Below are 21295 nucleotides of genomic sequence, written 5' to 3'. Positions count from 1 at the left end.
CTGGGTACATTTGGAAGCGTTTCAGTTGAAATTAAAGTCATTAAGAGTTCAGGATTTTCTTATAGAACCGGGGGTCCTGACCTCCTTGGCAAAGCATTGTTTCCCAGTAATTCACAGGCTTGAGTCACAACTCGTTTTGATTCACTTCCCAACAATGTGCTGGTATTTGATCCTGGGGTAGGCGAAGTGATTCTCAAGAAACACAAGAACATATAATGGAAGAAAGATGAAATCAGAACATGTCAAGAGGGACCGGCCTGTTCCAGAGAGAACTGAGCAGCGACTGATTTGATTGTGCCAACTCTTTCACTGACCTAATTGGCACAGAGGCGGCCAAGACACTGAACATGTCAAGGAAAAGGTGCAACTGCCCTTCCTAGTCAATAAACACACAGGAAATACTTCACAGATTTATTATTTAGCCTAAACATCAATACCACCATTGTGCAAGTTCCCCCCTCATGTTCCAATTACCACTTTTCATCTCTTTATTGCTGCACCAGTGTTGGCACCATACCACTTCCCATAAACAAAGCAGATTTGTGGAGGCCTCAGGGAGATGAAAGGATGCAACACATTAGAAAGGCCATACTTTAGTGCTTTTTCTTGTCAAGGAGTAAAGCTCTTTATTGAGGCGTCCCGACTATACAATTTGTTGGTGCGGCGAAAGCTTAAACCACTATCAAAAGCAGCATGAATCCATTAGTACACAACCAGGTATTCATAAAAGCTTGTTCAGACTCTTTATATGGCCTACAGCTCTGCTCCTGAGTAGTGCAAAATTACTCACTACACGTGACCAATCCAGGCCATGACTGCCACTACTAATATACACCACAGAGAAACAAGAACATGGGAGCAACATAAATGAATGGAACAGAAAACACAACTTCACTGGGTGTAATCTGGATACTGTCCTAACTTGCACTGGATTAATCACAATGATCAGTCACTGAGGCTGACATCTGGGCATTTTGTAAAGTTGTCATAGGCTCTGCAATATCTTGGAAGTTGTTGGGTAGGATGTGTACATAAATGAAGAAAACAAAATGTAAAAATTTTGAAAGGGGTGTAGACTTTCTATAGGCCTGTCTTATATATGTTTGTCCTGTATATTTTATGTTTTATGCTACCATTGAACAGAACCATATGGTACAACTTCAGTTACACCGACAGTACGCAGAAATGCAAACCTCAGGACACTAAACATTTACAATATAATTAGAACTGAAACATATGAATTGTCTGAAGGAATCACAGCATCAGTGACGTAATCCACAAGGCAAGTCTGAAGCACTCCAGTCATGAATAATGCAAAGATTTGCACCCGAATGTCAAAACAATTATAATCCCCAAGAATTGAAAGAGTTCTAAACCGTCTTTAAAACAGAGATGATAAAAGTACAAATTGGAAAATCAGATCTTTAAAAAGGTCCCGAGGGAGGTTTGCTTTTCCTCTTAGGAAATCCAATATTATACCAAACCCCAACACTTCAGCATTCAATACATTTCCACCGAGCCAACAGTCAATGCTTACATAATACTTTTTAAAACGGCCAAACAAAGCCTGGTCTTCTCATACTCACCAGGCCGTTAAAGATCTCACTGGAACCAAAGGGTGTAAAAAGATAAAAGCAGGAATGTGCGTTTAAGTTTAGCATGAGGAGGATTAAAAAAAAAAAAACATAATCAAAGCCGCTAACATAAATCAAAAGCGTTCAAAAGAATAATATGGAATTCCTTCGAAAATGAAATATGACCAGTGTACAGTATGTGGTACAGACCGGCCTGCACAATAAATCCAGACTGTCAGGTGGAGGAAGAGCACAGGTGGCAAACACATAGTGGCTACAGCGGTTGAAACTCCACTGGAAGTAGGTGAGGTATACGTCCTGCCTGTTGTCACCCATTACCCCAGCATGTGCTCACAATGCCCGGAGAATTAAAACTTCACGGCAAAATGAAGGGAATGATGCATATGCCTAAGCAATCAATTTGTGTACATAAAATAAAGTGTTGCCCTGAAATACCACAAGCTATATTAAAGGAGTAAGGTTGTGCATCATCTATACCCTTGTGTTTTTTTTAATGCTTGAACAGCATGATTTCCAAATAGGGGAAAGGAAGTGGATTGCAAATGAATTCCTAAAACCTAATCTGGCACCCTTTAATAAACTCCATTCCAATGGTTTATATAATTTGTCTCGTATATCCAATTTCTGATGTTTTTAAACTATAAATGAAATGATTTGGTTACAGATTTTATAAATAACTTTGCAACCAACTTCTTATCTATTCCCTTTTGAGACGCAGGCTGTTATTTTTCATTCGATCTGATAGAAAAGTGTATTTTGGGGAAACCTCTGGAAAGAAAAGGAGATGGAAAACAGCATTGACTTTAAGGCCAAAGAGAATGGTGGAGTGCAAAAACATGATAGTACTTTGCTGGGATATTTCCTGCCATTTGTAATTTCACAAGGAAGTCACATAAGCGAGGCAGCAAAAATAACTTTGTGTAGAACACATGCAAACAAACCACACACAAACACATTATCTATAACTATACATGTTACTCCCCTGTGGTGAACCACCATTTAACATCGGGCTACACCAGTGTGATCAACATTATTCAGACAGCACCTATACATTCTATTTCCGGCAATAAAAGACAGACACAGCCCATAAAGAATTTCAGCTCTCGGGCATGTATCTTTCTAATACAGTGGGGGGGAAAAGTATTTGATCCCCTGCTGATTTTGTACGTTTGCCCACTGACAAAGAAATGATCAGTCTATAATTTTAATGGTAGGTGTATTTTAACAGTGAGAGACAGAATAACAACAAAAAAATGCAGAAAAACGCATTTCAAAAAAGTTATAAATTGATTTGCATGTTAATGAGGGAAATAAGTATTTGACCCCTTCGACTTAGTACTTGGTGGCAAAACTCTTGTTGGCAATCACAGAGGTCAGACGTTTCTTGTAGTTGGCCACCAGGTTTGCACACATCTCAGGTGGGATTTTGTCCCACTCCTCTTTGCAGATCCTCTCCAAGTCATTAAGGTTTTGAGGCTGACGTTTGGCAACTCGAACCTTCAGCTCCCTCCACAGATTTTCTATGGGATTAAGGTCTGGAGACTGGCTAGGCCACTCCAGGACCTTAATGTGCTTCTTCTTGAGCCACTCCTTTGTTGCCTTGGCTGTGTGATTTGGGTCATTGTCATGCTGGAATACCCATCCACGACCCATTTTCAATGCCCTGGCTGAGGGAAGGAGGTTCTCACCCAAGATTTGACGGTACATGGCCCCGTCCATCGTCCCTTTGATGCGGTGCAGTTGTCCTGTCCCCTTAGCAGAAAAACACCCCCAAAGCATAATGTTTCCACCTCCATGTTTGACGGTTGGGATGGTGTTCTTGGGGTCATTCCTCCTCCTCCAAACACGTTGATGCCAAAGAGCTCGATTTTGGTCTCATCTGACCACAACACTTTCACCCAGTTCTCCTCTGAATCATTCAGATGTTGGCAAACTTCAGACGGGCCTGTACATGTGCTTTCTTGAACAGGGGGACCTTGCGGGCGCTGCAGGATTTCAGTCCTTCACGGTGTAGTGTGTTACCAATTGTTTTCTTGGAGACTATGGTCCCAGCTGCCTTGAGATCATTAACAAGATCCTCCCGTGTAGTTCTGGGCTGATTCCTCACCGTTCTCATGATCATTGAAACTCCACGAGGTGAGAACTTGCATGGAGCCCCAGACCGAGGGAGACTGACAGTTATTTTGTGTTTCTTCCATTTGTGAATAATCGCACCAACTGTTGTCACCTTCTCACCAAGCTGCTTGGCGATGGTCTTGTAGCCCATTCCAGCCTTGCGTAGGTCTACAGTCTTGTCCCTGACATCCTTGGACAGCTCTTTGGTCTTGGCCATGGTGGAGAGTTTGGAATCTGATTGATTGATTGCTTCTGTGGACAGGTGTCTTTTATACAGGTAATGAGCCGAGATTAGGAGCAATCCCTTTAAGAGAGTGCTCCTAATCTCAGCTCGTTACCTGTATAAAAGACACCTGGGAGCCAGAAATCTTGCTGATTGATAGGGGATCAAATACTTATTTCCCTCATTAACATGCAAATCAATTTATAACTTTTTTGAAATGCGTTTTTCTGGATTTTGTTGTTGTTATTCTGTCTCTCACTGTTAAAATACACCTACCATTAAAATTATAGACTGATCATTTCTTTGTCAGTGGGCAAACGTACAAAATCAGCAGGGGATCAAATACTTTTTTCCCTCAATGTATATGCTAGCTGATCAGAAACTATTATAATCCTTCACCTCATCTTCTGAAGTTGCTGTATCTTGCAATGTATCTTATGTGCACTGAGCTGTTTATGGGACAGAGGTTATTCAATTAACTTGCAAACTTCTGTACTTTATAGGAATTGAAAACATACAAATGTAGATAACAATTTGTTTGAATATGCCTCAGAGAGACAGTTATGATCTGTCCTTAGCATAAAGTCAAACAGAAACAAAACAAAACAAAACACACTGCCAGGATGACTTACAAGCTAATCTTTTTTTTCATGCTTGATGCATGGGAATATATTTTTATAAAGGGTATGTTGTGTGTGTGTATGTGTGTGAAAGTTCTTTGCTGGAACACAAGGTTAAAAGAATCTGTAACATAGTGTTTGTTTTGGCTTTGTATGCATTACGTTTTATAGACAAAATAAAAAATATAAAACAAGAACCATCTTTCATTTTATTTTGTTTTAAATATGTTCCAAATGGGAATTTGAACACTTGTTAAATTACTTTATAGGATTCTGGCACTGTGAAGAGTGAAATAAAGATGAAACGTGCTGTGTTTTATATGTGTCTGACTCTGAATCTAACTGACATTGATATTATTATACAGTATTGCTGCATTATGTTTGGTTTTATTTATTGCTATAGAACTATAGAAGCACAACAGGACATATTTTTCCTTTGAAAGCAATGAGATAAGCTAGACATGCAGGAAAGACAGGGAACACAATCCAAACCTAACCTCAGGAGAGGTGGCTCTGTGTCTTTTCACCAATTTACTAGCTGTAAGTAAGCAATTCCATGTTTATTTCACAGAAAATAAAATACATATAATTGCACCAAATTTTGTTTGGTTGTTCAATCAAGGATTCAAAAGAACACAGGAAAGCGATACGTTATGGAAAATACTAGTTGTCTGTAATTCTTCTCCTTCCCTAGTCAAAGCATTTAATTTTCTTTTAGGAAACACCCAACAAGCAGATTCAATCATAGTGTTAAAACTCGCAAACCCAGCATCATCTTAGCATTGCCAGGCTGCCACTTCCCAGTTGTTTATATGAAAACCATTGTTCATAACCATTGGAAATTAACAAGAGCAGTCAGGTCAGTCACTGTCAACCTTCGGCAAAATCAAGCCTCCCTGGCACAATCCCAGCAGAGATGATATGTTGCTTTCATTGGGAGGTTAAGAAGTCGCCCCTGGTCTTTGTGTACTATAAACACAGCACACTTCAAGGCATATCTCAATACTCCAATTGAGCTCCTGTCTTTGAGTAGATGTATATGTTTTCTGCAGTATGCAATGTGTGTGTGTGTGTGTGTGTGTGGAGGGTGTGGTGTCTATATCAAATTTGACATTAATTCCATTTCCAATTACCATTGCTCTTCAGCACAATCCCCCCTTCAATCAGAACAATAGAAGAGCTCATTACTGCACAACTCCATCATCATAGGGTGCCATACATGGGATTTCAACACCAATGGCGTTATCCCTTCTTCTGCTTCTTTCACCCAAAACTGAATATTTAAGGCATGTAAACAGCAGCAGCTTCTTGAGAGGCAGAGGAATGTCAAAAAATGCCATAAATAGAGCAACCAAGGGGGAAACAAAAGGCTAATAAAATTCAGGCTCAATGATCCAGAGACATGTTCAATGACAGACATACATTTTAATGAGCTCAATGATCTATGGAAGACAATGCACAATGGATACTTTTATTTTTAATTATTAAATTGTATTTTATGGGTGGTGAAATATATTTTTAATGGTTAGTACTGAGTTCGCAGTTTTTAAAAAAGGTACACCAAGTAGCTTTCCACAAGTTAACACTAAGCACTTAAAATTTGCTGGTAATGACTTATTAAGAAACACCTAGGATGGTTCGTAGGTCAAAATTAACTGAGTTACACAGTATGAAAGTGCACCTGCTGTTTTTACTGTGCCACCACACTAAGACAAAAAGTGGTACAATAGTTTTGTTTTATTTTCCACTGAGTACTTTTTTAAAAATCAAGAATAAAATAATAGTTTCTTAATTTCCAAAGGTTGTAAGATAACTGAACAACATTATAGACATGTTTTAGAAAAGAGACCAGTCCTATACAGGTCCAACATAACTTTTAAATACATGGTAGAAATGTAATCCATATGCAAAATTGCCCCTTTCTGTATATTTTAATGATGGGATGTATTTTAAATATATTTTAGTCTGTAATGCATATATTCATTTTATAGGTTGAAAATATACAATGAGGTTCATTTCTACAATATATGTTTGACATTTAAAATAACCATATGGATTACAGACCAAAACATATCTAAAATATATCCCATGTATTTAAAATATACAAAAAAGATCTACCATATATTAAAAATATAGATTTGTTCAGTATGCGCTAAGAGTCCTGGAAGACATCAGTATATTTATACTGCCATGCAGTTATGCAATATCTACCTGAGACAAATACTACATCAGCCCCAAAAAGTACTTCTTAGGAGCATTTTACGATTGTAGACGTAAGGAAGTTACATTGCAAGTTTTATTAGACAACACCAGGCGGTCAGTTAAAAATAGTCTTTGAATCTAAAAAGAAAACTACAATACCACATATCTGGGCCCAGTTGCTTCAATAAGACATAACAAAGAATTATGTGCTTTTACTAGTCTCATATACTGCTAAGCATACTGTTTTAAGTTTTTGTGCCCTACATTTGCTGCTTTGCCTACCTAAGGAGTTATTGTGGCACAAACAATGTCTGAAAGGACTGCATCTCACCATATTGAGAATGGCCATTTGAAATGCATTGTGTGTTAACGCCAATATATTTTCCTAGAAGATATTTCTTTCTTTTGCATAAATTTAAGCTATCGTGGAAAATAACAATCTAATCAGAAAAGCTAAAAGAAATGTATATACAAATATATGGCTTGGATAAAGGAGTCAGCCAAACCAATAAATACTATATTATAACAAGAAAGAAGTACCAGGAACATTAACATGATATATAATACTCCTTAAGTAGAAAGCTGTCAGCCGCAATTAAGAGTTTTCTAAGCATGGTTAATTAAAAAAAATCTAATGAAAACAAACATGTTGTTCATTATGCTTGATAGAAAAAAAAAAAACTTTAAGGTAAAAACAAACAAAAAAACATTAGTCATAATTTTAGACACTCACAAAAACACAAATAACTTCAAAGTTGGAATTTTGTGTTTGTTTTATCTTGTTCTCTTTGGAACCCACTGCTGATATCTAACTGATCACAGGCATTTATCAAATATAACATGTTTGGACAGGTTTCTAAAGGAAGGGTTTTCACAGTTTTTAGGCAGCCACAAAAGGGATGACCACAGAATCCAACAAAGTATTGGAAGCAAAACATAATATATCAATATAAAATTAAAAATAAAAATAACACCTGGTGCTTTTTGCAGAACTCTCCTATTTTACAGCTAGGAAGTAGATTAACACTAGACAATGTCTGTTTCCTGTTTTCGGATTCAGATGCTGAATTGCAACGCTCTTAAAATCATGGTTTGGCAAACCAGAGTTGAGTAAGATCACTGGAAGTCTAAAACGCCTGGCAAAGACAAGGAAGAGTAAGACAGCAGAAGTCATATATCCAGGTATGCCAAACTCTTAGTCATGACAGAGAGCCAGAATAAACATTTCAAAACAGACAGCCAAGTGGAAGACCTTGACATATTTTAATATTTTAATAATGGAATATGATTGATTGATTTTTCTGTGACATTGCTTAATAAATCATTTTGTTTTGTCTGCACTTTAGGTTTGGTGAATCCTCCACTAACTGCAATCCTAGGAGTCCTCCGATAACACCAAGAATAACAAAGGGCAATGAATCTGTGCATGGGAGGGTTTTTCTCCGTTGCGAAGTAACAGTTACATAAACTTGTTTCTATGTGCTGGAGGCTAATATTATTTTAACCTAATGTCATGTTTTTGTAATCTTTAAGGGCTCTCAGAACTTTTGTTAATGGATTCTTCTGCAGAAGTCAAGGGCAGTCAAGGAGCTTAAGAAATATGAAGTCAACAACAGGAGAGATCTTTCTGAGAAATGTCTTATAAACAGAAAGAGAACAGAAAAGATAGTGTTGCAAATGCCCAGGTCATAAACTTACACCATAGCTTTGCATCTTATCCTACAGTACATTAATTTGGTACATTAACCAGCATCCATCCTCCATTGCTATGATATGTATTAGCGGCTTAGCTAACTTGCATAAAATATGGGGCAAGAAAGAAGTTGCACAAATAAATCATTGTGGACTATTTCAAATTAAGCTACAAAAGCTTGGCAACACACTTAGACAGGTATCTTCCTCACCTTCACGAATGTAGATGCCAGAATGTTTATTATCCAATTCAATTTATTTTCAAATTACTGTTACTGGAGATCTCATGTGTTTAATCTCTCTGAGACAGGCTAAATAATTGACTACTTCAAACTGTCCAGGAGAAGATCAAGTTGGGAACATTTCCCCATTCTCAGTTAATTTCCTGCACTTTAAGTGATACAAGGAAAGAATTCCAGCCTAATTTCACCAGAATCGTCTTTGCCAGGAATGAAACAATGTAACAATGTCCAATACATCCTTTTCTGTTAAACACATGAGTGATCATTCACAAAGCATAAGGAAAAAGTACAGTGGAAAAGTAGATATAATGTATGAAATACACTTCTCTAAGTAATCTCACGTGGTGCCTTTTTTTGAGACCACTGAATTTCAGAGTTTATTGTGCAGTTGTAAAGAACACTTTCATCTTTAAACTTTCAACAATCAGTGGCCTATGACTCTAATAAAGTTAACAGTAGATATTAATGAGGAAGAGGATAAAGTTGTAGATAACCTTTAGGAAAATGGCATTTTATTTTGTCTGGCAGTGTATCATGAGAATAATTTTTTAAGGATTTTAAAGTAAAAAATAAACAACTGATATTTTAGGAATGTTTACAGCTTTACCACAAATTAATAGCCAAGTGGAAATGCTTTTGAAAAAAACCACAGTATTGTGAAATTCAACTTTGTTGCAGTAGTTAAATAAGAATAAACAACTTTTTTGTATTATACCATGATATTTGCTAGGAAATGCAGAATCAAATGGGACAATTATAAATCCCTGGCATCCGCCTGAGGGTGTGCAAATGTCTGGCTGTGGGATCCCTGATAATAAAACGAGGAACCAGTAGGAACCAGGCGTGCAAGTATGTTAAAGTTACTGATAGGCCCTGTGAGATATGGCGGACCTCACCACAGCACAGATGTGAGAAAGGGACACACATCCGCAGAGGGCCTACGATGCTGCCATAGCAATGGATGAATGCGCCACCACTTGCCAAGGTGGAGGAAGACCAGTCGACCCAAAAGCCAGTGTCTACAATCTAGTGGGGTAGGCAAATGCTTAGACAAGATTGCCCTGCAGGCCCTTTAATTGTGGCACATGAACAGCCGGTTTTCTCCAGTGAAGTGAGGGCAAGAAGGATGCACTGAGGATGTGGGACTTACTGAAAAAATAGCCAGCAGGAACAATAGAGATAGAAACAGACCACTGTACAGACAGGCCTCTACACCATGCTAGGAGGCCCAGTGTTTTTATTTAATCCACAACAAGATAGCTCATTTATAAAACCGCAAACATTTAAAAAACATTAGCCGTATCACGAAAATGGCATATGGGTAAAATTCATAACTGTCAACCTGTTTTATCTATCTGGTACAAGTTATGTTGATCCTAAACTCATGCAAATGTCTGCTGACTGCGGGCGTATTCTGCCAACTGTGGCCACATATGCCTTTAGGATCTCATCTGGGCAACAGGATGAAAGTTTTAAGGCTCCTCTCAACCGCGTGCCACTCAGTTTTAATCAGTTACATATCAGATCTTAACAAGAAAACCCAGCTAACATTCCCCCCCGTTGATTTGTCTGTCTATCCCATTCTGATGTACTTTCCAAGCTGCTGCACATTCTCACACCTCAAACTGCTAACTTGGCCCCAAGAGAACAGATGATCATTTCGATACACGGTCTCTCTGGGCGTTCCACAGCAATCAAGGCAGTAGGTCTGCTGACGGCTTTATTATCAAGAGTTGGATAAGAGAAACTGGTATTAGGATATAACAGCCCTGGCAAGTGGTAGTGAAGGTGGTGAAAGATTGGGAGTGGGGGGGGAGGATTTACAAGCTACTAGACCCTCGTGGTTGAAGGTGGGGGGGAGGGATAGTGAGGTTAATTTATCCTGCTCCGAAAGCCTATATGTTATGATGTGCTCTGCGTTTTAGATTCCTCTCCTAATGAAAAAAATGTGTTGCAGGCATGATTTCGACAGAGCGTGTGTTTTGTTGTGGTGAGGCCACTTAATTACGGTTGGCTACTATTCCCAAACATTAGGAACAGAGATGAATTATGCACTGTCGAGTATTGGGCAGAGGCAGAGGTTCACAGAGCTACTGTAAACAAGGTGGCTGCTCTCACAACGGGAGAGGGTCTCGTCAAGGGGAGACGTTCCTTTGCTTTGCTGATCTACTTCCTTTGACTCGTGATCAGCATTTTGTTTCCAACAGATTCCTGATGTTGCGAAGTGTTTCTAATTCTGCAGGTGTGTTTCAAACAGACTGTAGATTTCCACAGCAGTGAAACAGACCACGGAAATCAAAGAATTGCCCTTGAAATTACGTTTTTCCTTCAATTGCTCCCAGCATGCATTCTTTAGTTCTTCTGCAAACCCTTAACCATGAAAAGCTTGTTTAAAGATGGCTTATTGCCCTGTTCTATTAGGAAGGTGGTGGTCTGATGAGGTGGGAGGCAAGCTTGTTGAAGAAAAATAAATGTGTCTCTTGCAAGCAACAAGAAAGACAAGACCATGGAAGCATGGTTGCTGAAAAATATAGAAAAATAAAGACAAAATTTAGATGACCAGTGCATTTGAGAAAGTTCAATTTCTAGGCAATCAAGACCTCAGTATTTCTCAATACCCTAAAGTCATTCAAACCTCTTTCCAATATCTTCATAAGGTATTAATCCCTCTTGCATTCCAGACAGGGACATAGTCTTTTGGAGAAAGATAAAACCAATGACCATCTGTATCAATACAATTCTGTTTTCCCATACTTTGATGACTACATCTAAAATATGTTTGGGGTGTCCTGAAATATTGTTCTCAAGATGTGCATATGTACTAGTACCTTAATTTAATTACATTATTTGTTTTTCGTAATTTAGAGAAAAACCGATTTGGATAGATTTCTCCTAAAATTCTTCATTGTAGCGATCCCAATGCTTCCCAAGAGATGCGAACAGTACATTAACACATCATTAGTATCTCTCCTAAAGATAACCTGTACACAGCTGTGTGTGTGACTGTGTACCAGACCTGATACCAGAATTCTGACCCACTGATCTCTTGTTTAGAAAAACAAAAAGTAAACTTCTGTTTCCAATATCAACCATCTGGCTAAAGCTGACTTGCAGATATGCTTTATGAATTAAGTGCAGGAAACAAGCTTAAGTAAAACCACATCTTAGTGGAATGACTCATTGTTCAGACCTGCAGTGGGCAACTAATTCTCCCTCTGTTTTTGAGTTGCCTGAGGACACATTGAATTTAATAGCAATGTCTCTTCAAGACCTTGATTTTGTTTTTGCTCTGTCAATCAGTCAGCTAGGCAGCCAGTCAGTCAGTAAGGTAGGCAGGCAGGCATTCGGTTCACAGAGTGTATAGGAGGTTGGGGGGGGAAAAAATCTCAGGAGTACTATATTGTATTAAGTGCGTCTAGACTGCACTGGAGTGAGAGAGCAATCAGTGTTCAAAGCCAATTTCCTCCATTTCTCTCTGCTTTCCCTCCAGAGATATCCACAGTCCAAAATCCTAATAGCTGCACCTTCTGGGAAATGGTAATCTGAGGGTGTTTAGATGGGATATGGGCCGTCCCCAACCTCAACAATCCGTGATTGGGACTGCATCAGATAACAGAGACAAAGCAGACATGGGCTCGAACAGAAATAGGATTGGAGGTCTCAGAGGGACACAAATGAAAAACAACAAATTGAAAAAATGTAGATCTGCACGCCTGATATCCAGCTCTCCCAGATCTGCACAGCTTACAGCCCATCCAGCACTGGCTCATACAAGGAAATGTATTAGCTGCCAAATCATACGTAGCCTCCATTCTGTCTTCAGAATCTCTCAGTTTGTAAGAAGAAAATACACTGTGTGTTCCCAAGTCATTTTGGTTGAGTTTTGAGGTCCAGTATGACATCCCTTCTATGGCTTTTTGGGATTCTTTAGTGTGGTGGTCCTGGAACATTGATAATTCCAACCAAGTATCATGCTGCCAGCATCTGACCTCCTTGAAGTGAACCAGATCTCAACCTACATATCTGAGAAATGTTCTTGATTAAATCCCTGATCCAAAACATGGCTATTTTTGATCACCAGAACACAGACAAGGTCCGGACAAGCTTCTCAGCACTTGGGATGAGATTAATGTCTTAAGTAAGAACAGCGAGGAACACAATTTACAGGCAAGTTGCAGGAAATCAATCCAAAATCTCTTTTATGATTATGAGTTGTGTCCAAAACTCACAAAGCACCCCATGATTTGGAGGGCTGTTTGATTTTTATTTTTTCTTAATAAAAAAAGGAACCAGCCCTTCCAACCACCAAGTAACGACCCCACTTCCTTTTCCATTAAGTTCTCGCATTCCTGAATGTCTATCAAGCCAGTACAAGGAACATCTGCTGCGCTTTATGTAGTTCACGGATTTAAACTGTAAATTCGACGCTAAATTTAAAATGTGTTGAAATATTTATATTTATATATCTCTCTCTCGAGTCTCTTCACACCTACTCGTAAATCCCGCTATGGAACCAACAATACCACAATTTATTTGGCAAAGTATGGGAGGGCTTTCTATCACCCCGGACTCAAGAGTGCTCAAACCTTGTACCTTTGCCATTGGCAGAAAAACACCTACCTGGACTAATATATATCCATATGTACTTTTAAATTTCTTCCACAAAAAGGAGAGAACCAATTAGAAGGTAATTCATTTTGGGGTGCCTTTTAAAGATCTTTAGTCCCTATATGCACTTGCTCGTAATTAAAGCTTGTTAATCTTTTACGTGGCCGCAACTGAACATCTGGAGCACCGGTCTCCGGCAGCGAAACCACTAATGGGCCTTGAGACGAACCCACACAGAGATCTTGGTACTCATCTCAGTGAGCCAATGCCCAGCGGCACTCCATTGGGTTGCATGAAGGAATTCCAGGGCAGACCAGAACCAACCCTCACGTTATTGCTCAGACTTATTTTTCTACAAGAATTGACCATTTAGCATCCCAGCTGTTTACAAACAAAACAAAACAAAAGCAAGGAACGCAGTGCTGCTTCTCAGCTTCACTACAAAGGTTGGGCAAACAACATGTGCCCCATCAGGGGACTTTCATTCCCAACAACCATGGGAAAAGCAACAGAACCAGGTCACACAATTGTGGAATCCAGAAATTGGTTGCAAGACAGAAACATTTAGCAAAGTTGCCTGTAAGTTAAAAACAAACAAATATAAGCAACAACAACAACAAAGAGAACGCTCCCTTTCTTTTAAGTTTCCATGAAAACCGAAGAACAAAAAAGATCAATCTAAAGTAAAATGAAATTAGGTTTATTAGTGCTCCCAGACAGAAATGGCGTCGCTCTGTTTCTGTGGGTTTGCTTGATAATTCACATACCTGATACTTCATCCATTCAACTTGTCTTGCAAACGCATATGGCAGTAATTGGCTGAACACCAACCAGCCAAGCTGTGTTAAACCAGCTACACTGTTTTAATCTGATTTTATTTCACAATTTCTCTTTCACCTCCCTTTAAAAAAAAAAAAAATGGAAACGCACACTTCACTTCCTTCAAGCAAGGTTCATAATCACCTCCGTAACGAGGGAGTCACTTTGGCCCTTTATTTGTATTATAGCTGCTGTTATAAAACACTCTACTAAGTTAACACTATGTTTTAATACACTACAAGGAACACTATGGAATACTTTGGTGTTCAGGTCAGTGCTTTTTATTCCCGTCATAGTTGCTACATATGGAATAGCCTTTATAGGTTTTGGGAATCTGAAACATGTCTATGAAGTCATTCAGTAATTGAGTGATTTATGTAAAAAAAAAAAAAAAATGTTGTTTTCAGTAAAAGGCCGCTTATTTTGCATTCTTTTAGAGATACCAGCTTTCAATGTACAGATTAATGAAGAACATTTATCTTCAATTTCTCATTGTTAGGTCCTCCCACATCCCCAGTCAGGAATTGTAGCTGTCACTGCCCTCTGTCTTTTAAACCTGCCTACGAGGACTGGAGTAAATGCAGGAGGGTCCTATTTCTACACTTTGGATTACAGAAGGTACATTTTATTGGAATTTAAGATCTGATGGATTCAAATTTGTAAAATAACAATGAGGGAGATGAGAAGACAGTTGAAGGTGTGAGATTAGCATTTTATTGAAGGTTAAAGCTATTGTGTTTGGAGTAAATAGCTACTACATACATAGTGGTCTTGTTGTTCTGTTAACTAGTTTCCATTACATTTTCCCAGACCATCCCCCAACTATTCAGTCTGACGAGTACAGTAAAGTTACACCATTGCAATTTCAAATCCCTCTTTTTTCAACATATGGTCTGACGTTCACTGGTGGCAAAACTGGGACTATAGCTTTAGCTAAAGTTATAGGAAATGTATGTTTTCTTGTGTTTTGCTTGTTTCTCAATTCAGTACATATGATCCTATTGATGTCCTTGTGTTATCTTAAGTCACTTAACACCCTGTTCAGTCTTCCAAGGAGCCGCTTTAAAAAGTGTGCACACTAACGACAGTGAGATGATCTGATGGGGAAGTAGAAGAATGTTACCCATACTGGACACAACACAAGCCCAGTTTGGATGGATCTGGTAGTGTTTCCCTGTCAATCATCATGTATTTGTTAGTTTAGCTCCAATCCTTACGTACAGCACACTGATAAAAGCTGGTCTCAATTTAGGCAACACTCTGGCCTACAGAGAGCTTCTATGTTAACTTCATCCCATCTAAACAACGTATTCATATCAAAATGGTTTCACCTTTTCAAACACAGTGTTCAACTGGGGCCACAGCAGTAAGAGACCTATATATTTGTATACTGTGTTTTCTTCCCCTTAACACCTCTCCTTGAAGTTACCTACCCTTCTATATATTATTTATTTATTTATTTATTTCCTGGATTCCTGGCATGTTGTTTTCATTTTTATGCAACAACCAAATGAGTGACAAATTTGACATGGAATTAACTGCTTGTTAGTTTTGTTTCTTTTGTTGAATTGTCTATAGCATAGGGGGGAGTATGTTATTTACTGTTATTGGGTTTCAATGTTTTTCATAATTTCTTTGCGTGTTTCCTTTAGAACCTTTTTGTTTCTATCTATTTGTCTGTAACTATCCTTGTTTGTCTGTACCAATCAATTGTTTTCTGTCTGTCAGCTTTTGTCCGTTTGTGTCTGTTAGTTTTTGTATCTTTCTATCTGTCTTTTGTGGGTTGGGGAGCTTGCAGGTTTTGTGGTTTGGTGGACAGGAGTATACTGTGTATTTGTATCCTATATTTGTGGAATAAAGTTCAATTTAAAACCTATATTAGCTCAGCAATTCTGAAAGTTTATTCAGCTGAAATGGTTAACTAAGATGCAAAACAACATAAAAGTGGATACAACAGAAGCAAATCCTTTAAGGTCAAAGACAAGGACACTGTATTCTTCATCTTAGGACACCTTGGCATATCTTTCACTTCATTGGATGCAATAAAGAAGCTTGATAAAGTAATACTAAGTGGCTGCAGCTTCTGAGTTGGTACTTGTGCACACATTAAATGCTTCCTTCCTTCATCACCAGAACAGAAGTGAATTTGTCATTGCTGAATGTTGCAGCTAGGCTGTACCTCCCACTCATATAAAAAAATGAAAGGTTTTTTGAGGGCCTGTTATACACTGGCTGCGATTCAAAAACATGGGAGTATCAATCACGTTTCATGAAGATTAAAAACTGGGAAAAAAAAAAAGCACTATACATAGAGTAAACATACGTAATAGATGAAGAGTATTGGAGCTTCAGAATTCTTCACTTTTTATTGGTCTGTAACTCTGCTATATAAAGAGATTTGGGATTTTAACAAAACCACAAAGGTCTGCAGCGGTTGAAACGGTATAGCTAAGTAACTACTAGGGTCTCCACTATATGAAGGGTTATCACATCTTTTGGTTGGACTCACATGCTCCGTTTCAGAGGAGGAAAGTGTCCGATGTCATGTCTGCTGCCAATTAAACCATGTTTACTCTGTCAAAATCAAGACTCACACCACCAGGTCATAGAAACATAAATCCCTCACTTACACTGCCATTTCAGAGAGCAGGGCCCTTTTTTGGGGGTGACAGAACAACGAAGAAAGTTTAAATCGGGAAGACAATCAATTAACATAATTAATTCAATTGCTTTGCTAAATTTGGCCCTGATATGTCCCAATGACATTGATTTCAGTAAAATCCAGATGAGTTGCCAAAATGGGCTCACACTCCTAATATATTATTTAACTGTCTGGAGCTTATCTTTCATGCATCGAACAGAAAATGATTTAATGAGTTTCTTTCAAAATAGGATAAATACATTATAGAGGCATATGTTGTATTAAACCAGCTGCAGAACTTTATTTCACAAACTGGAAATGAAATACTGCAAAGATGTTAGAACAGGGGTCAACACAGTATTTATAGGGGGCTTACCTCTCTGACATGAGATTAAGTTAAAAGGAGAAACCAAAAGAGTGAATCCCCTTGCCTGGTTAATATCCCATAAAATGTAATAAAACTTCTTCTTAGATAAAAAATAAAGTGTCTGTATACCGCAAATGTAAGGCATATTACCTCAGTTTCAGCCAATGTGAGAAGACTGACCTAGCAGACACCCATCTGAAAATGATGAGCACATGTGTGGCCTTCTGACCTGAAGCTGCTATTCTGGAAGCTGCCATGATGGCACTTGATATAACTCCTGAATGGGTTGTTTTGGTGTTGTTTCTGCTCACCCCTTCCCTACAAGTGCAGATTATCTGTTCTGTCCAAAGCAGCCTTCTCAGAATTGACTAGTGTTGGACCCTGTCTTGCACAATGTTTAAAGTAGCATACCCTCTTATTCTCACATACGTTTACATGTCATGAACTCACAATCTTGAGGAATGCTTTTCAGGTTTGCTACCTGGTCGCAGGGTGATACTTTGAGTCAGGGCAGTTTTTTGTTTTAAAGTTACCTCTAAATGGAAAGAAACTGTGAAACTAAAATGGCTAAAATGGATTGAATTGATATTGTTGCCTAATTGCTATGAGCAGACATGATAAAACTGTAAAAACTGTGCTTTGATACCTGCATTTTAACCACAGAGTCACTGAAAACGAATCATGTTCATGGCATAGAGTGAATATATTTAAGACTTTGAAGATAACATCTGACAGGATTCCTTCCACTGAACAGACCTGTAGATAACCTGTAGTTTTTTCCACAATAGATATAAGAGGTGTTTCTGGGTTACCACTCCTTGATTATGAAAATCCTTTTATTTTCCTGGATGCCCCTAAAAACTGTAATTGCTCTTTTGTGTTCTGTAAATTAGGATGAGTCCTGTGATCTCTGCATATTTTGCAAATCAAGAGGGACAATATGTATCCACCTAGATCATGCTGTTCTCTTTGATGTAAGTTAAAAACGTCTGTTGAAGAACTGTTAATATGGGGGAAGGAAAAAAACAGAAAATGAATCCGATTGAAAAGGAATAGCTTACTTTGCCAGCTTTTAAACTCTTCAATGACCCCAATATGCCTTGGGGGAGGTGTGTGTGTGTGTGTGTGTGTCTGTGTCTTTACCACAGGCCTGTTTAGTTTTTAAAGGCACCACCCTCACAGCTTAAAGGATCGTGACACATTTTGCTGACACACACTTTTGTGTTTGGCAAATGAAACAATTACAGTAAATAATGTGTTCTCATGGTATGACTCTGTGTGTGTATGTGTGTGTGTGTGTGTGTGTGCGTGTGTGTGTGAGACGGGGGGTAAAGGAGGTGAAAGTAGGTCAGACAAGTAGAAAAGGAAAATAATACACCCCCCCACCCCAAAACAAACAAACGTCTGTCGTTGTGTAAAAATGTTCCCATCATCAGTGCAATCATATACGGTACTACGTACTAGTGTGCCGTGCCATTAATTCATAGCGACAGGACAACGGAGGAGCAAACGCTGCCAGGAATATTTGGCGCTTTCGACATTCTGACAGCATCGACAAGCTGTTGCTCAGTGGTAAAATAACACTGTTCTAACGGTCCCGATCCAGATTGAGACATACAATTACCCACATATGCACGGAAGATGAGAAAAAAACAATAGTCAGCAAAGTCCACTGCTGTCCCAATGAAACTGTTTTTATATATAACATATATATATATATATATATATATATATATATATATATATATACACACACACACACATACAGATAGAGAGAGAAATATTAATTTCATTTACAGCTGCGTGATGGTTGATCATTACAATTGCTTTTTTGTCTGCTGAGTGCAAACTCAACAGCTGGCCTGTGTTAAGAGAACTGACAACTGCGGTCATTCTCACAGCTGCAGCGGAGAGCTCGAGGAAGAGAGTGTCACCAGTGCTGCTGCTCTTTAAAACAGCTTCTCTGAAAAGCCCCATGTGCTCCTATGACACTTGCCTCATACCCAGTCCGGTCGTTTTCAAGTCCACCCCCATCAGATAAGGGGAGAGCGAGTGAAAGAGAGAGGGGGAAGGAGATTTTGTGTTTCATCAGTCCACCTTGCTTTTTTTCCCCCCTTTTCTCTATGAGTCACTACTGCCGCCTTTTGGGCCCTCAGAGTAAAGCTGCAGCATATCTACAGCTTTCAGATCAACTAAGCAGTTTTATGACATTGGTCTCCCTGTATACTAATGGGTTTCCCTGTATACTAACAAGATGTGAATAGAGGTCTGTGCATTATTTCTATGTTTTTTTAAGATAAATAAATAACAATAAATGAATTCATAGAATTTGTTATCAGTTTGCACCATGGCAGCATTAAGCGATATATATATGTTTTACTTTATTCTGAATGTTTAAAGGAGACAATACAAAATAGCACTATAACTTCAGTATACCACCCCTCGAAGTGCACCACACAGTGTAGGAGTGATCACTTGATTCATTTAAAATATCAAATCATTTAAATAACAAACCTACATAACAAAAATAAGCCAAAACCTACTATTAAAAGAATGTTCCCACTTTACAATAATGGGCATCAATTCCTAATTAATTGATGTATGAAGAGCATAGGAGTAACAGATGTAAAATTATGCAATTCATCTGAGACTAGGTTTGAGGTTAGGTCTGATCCATTTGAGCAAAATCAGAACTCAGTGGAAGTTTGTGTGTTATTCCTGTGGGATTCATACATTCATTAATTATGAATTGGTGCCCATTATTGGTAAGTGTTACCAACATATTAATCTTCATGTTCATCAACAAGTTATGAATATTTCCAAGAAAGTAATTTGTTTAATGTTTAATGTTGTAACCTGGCACTATGAGCAAATGGGAGAACATTAAAGTTTTTAAACTTGTGTCTAACAATCATTCTGAATTTTGAAGTGAGTGAATTCAAATTGATTTGTTTGATATTTGAGGGCCGCATAGTAGCAAAAATTGAAGTCTTACCTGTCCATCCTGACCAACATGGACTTGATGTATCTGTAAATTTCCCTAAATGACAAAAAAGACAGATTGTTATTCTGGAATATTATTAGAGCAATTTTGTGCTGTATGTAAATAAGATTTTCCTTCACAAGCATGCCTATTAACTAACGCATACACAACAAGGCCCTTGAAATACAAACGGTTATTTATAACTCTGGAGAGAAAAATGTATTTCATTAACACTGGACCTTTTTTTAATTAGAGTCAGTTGTAACTGTCATTTCAATGCCTGTAAAGCTTTGAAGCTTTGAAGTCGAAAAATAATCAGAAATATAGCAGTAATATTTTTGCTCAGACATCAGGAAGGCTTTAAGATCATCACTCATGGCCTATTGGGGGGTTTGTGGCTCTTTTCCTTTCTTGGTAGAGAGCACCATGACGTGGAAATTACACTGTGATGTTTAAATCTCGGGTTCCGAACGCTGTAGAGATCTGGAGGAGGTTAAAAGGGAACTCTTTTGCCTGCAAAGCTACAGGTATGTGACGTTACATCAAATCCCCAATGTGGATTTTGGATTCCTCACAAAGCATAATTTGAGTCTGTGTAATTAATAATATGAAGCCATCTGGCTGCTGTTGGACCCGTTTTAATTCTTTAGACAGATTTTTCACATTCAAAGTATTGTTGACTATTTTGAGGTTCAAAACATGCATGTTATGGTTGTTGGCATTTTTCTGGAGAAAATCCCATCACATGGGGTCACAGGTTTAGGTGGGGCTGTGTTGGGAGAATTCAGAAAACACTGCCGCATTGGACAATGCATTACAGCCTTGTTCATTTTCTGGCAGACAGGAGCTCTGTAAATTTGCACCTTTTTTGTGCTGAGTTTCAGCAACAAAACTTTTTTTTATTGGTGCGCTCCCACAGAGCATTTAATGGACTTTCCTGTGTTAGTAAAACACTTGGATAAGTGCAATGTTAATGATTTTAATTCTTATCGTATTTGGGTATACTGCCTCCAGGCCTTCTCAGTTTAATTTATAAGAGGTTGTTACATTTACAGCTTTGGCAAAAGAAGGGAAATCTTAAAAACAGGGTGTTCCCAGAGGAATTACCCACCTAACCCAGGCAATGCTAAGTCAATTATGTGTACCACTGGGAGCTCCAAAACATGTTGGCCAATGGGATAGTCTAAA

The 21295-nt window shown here is 38.4% G+C and overlaps 1 protein-coding gene across 1 annotated transcript in view; it reads right to left on the bottom strand.

Annotated features, from left to right (window-relative positions):
* Window positions 1-21295, bottom strand: part of banp (BTG3 associated nuclear protein) — a 123165-nt gene that overhangs the window by 39337 nt on the left and 62533 nt on the right. The window contains exon 11 of the mRNA XM_066713968.1: window positions 20120-20164. Coding sequence (XP_066570065.1) covers window positions 20120-20164 — 45 coding nt within the window. The remainder of the gene's footprint in view (window positions 1-20119; window positions 20165-21295) is intronic.

This window comes from Amia ocellicauda, chromosome 9, assembly GCF_036373705.1.
Source record: "Amia ocellicauda isolate fAmiCal2 chromosome 9, fAmiCal2.hap1, whole genome shotgun sequence".
Taxonomy (NCBI): Eukaryota; Metazoa; Chordata; class Actinopteri; order Amiiformes; family Amiidae; genus Amia; species Amia ocellicauda.
This window is presented reverse-complemented; position numbering and strand designations above follow the sequence as displayed.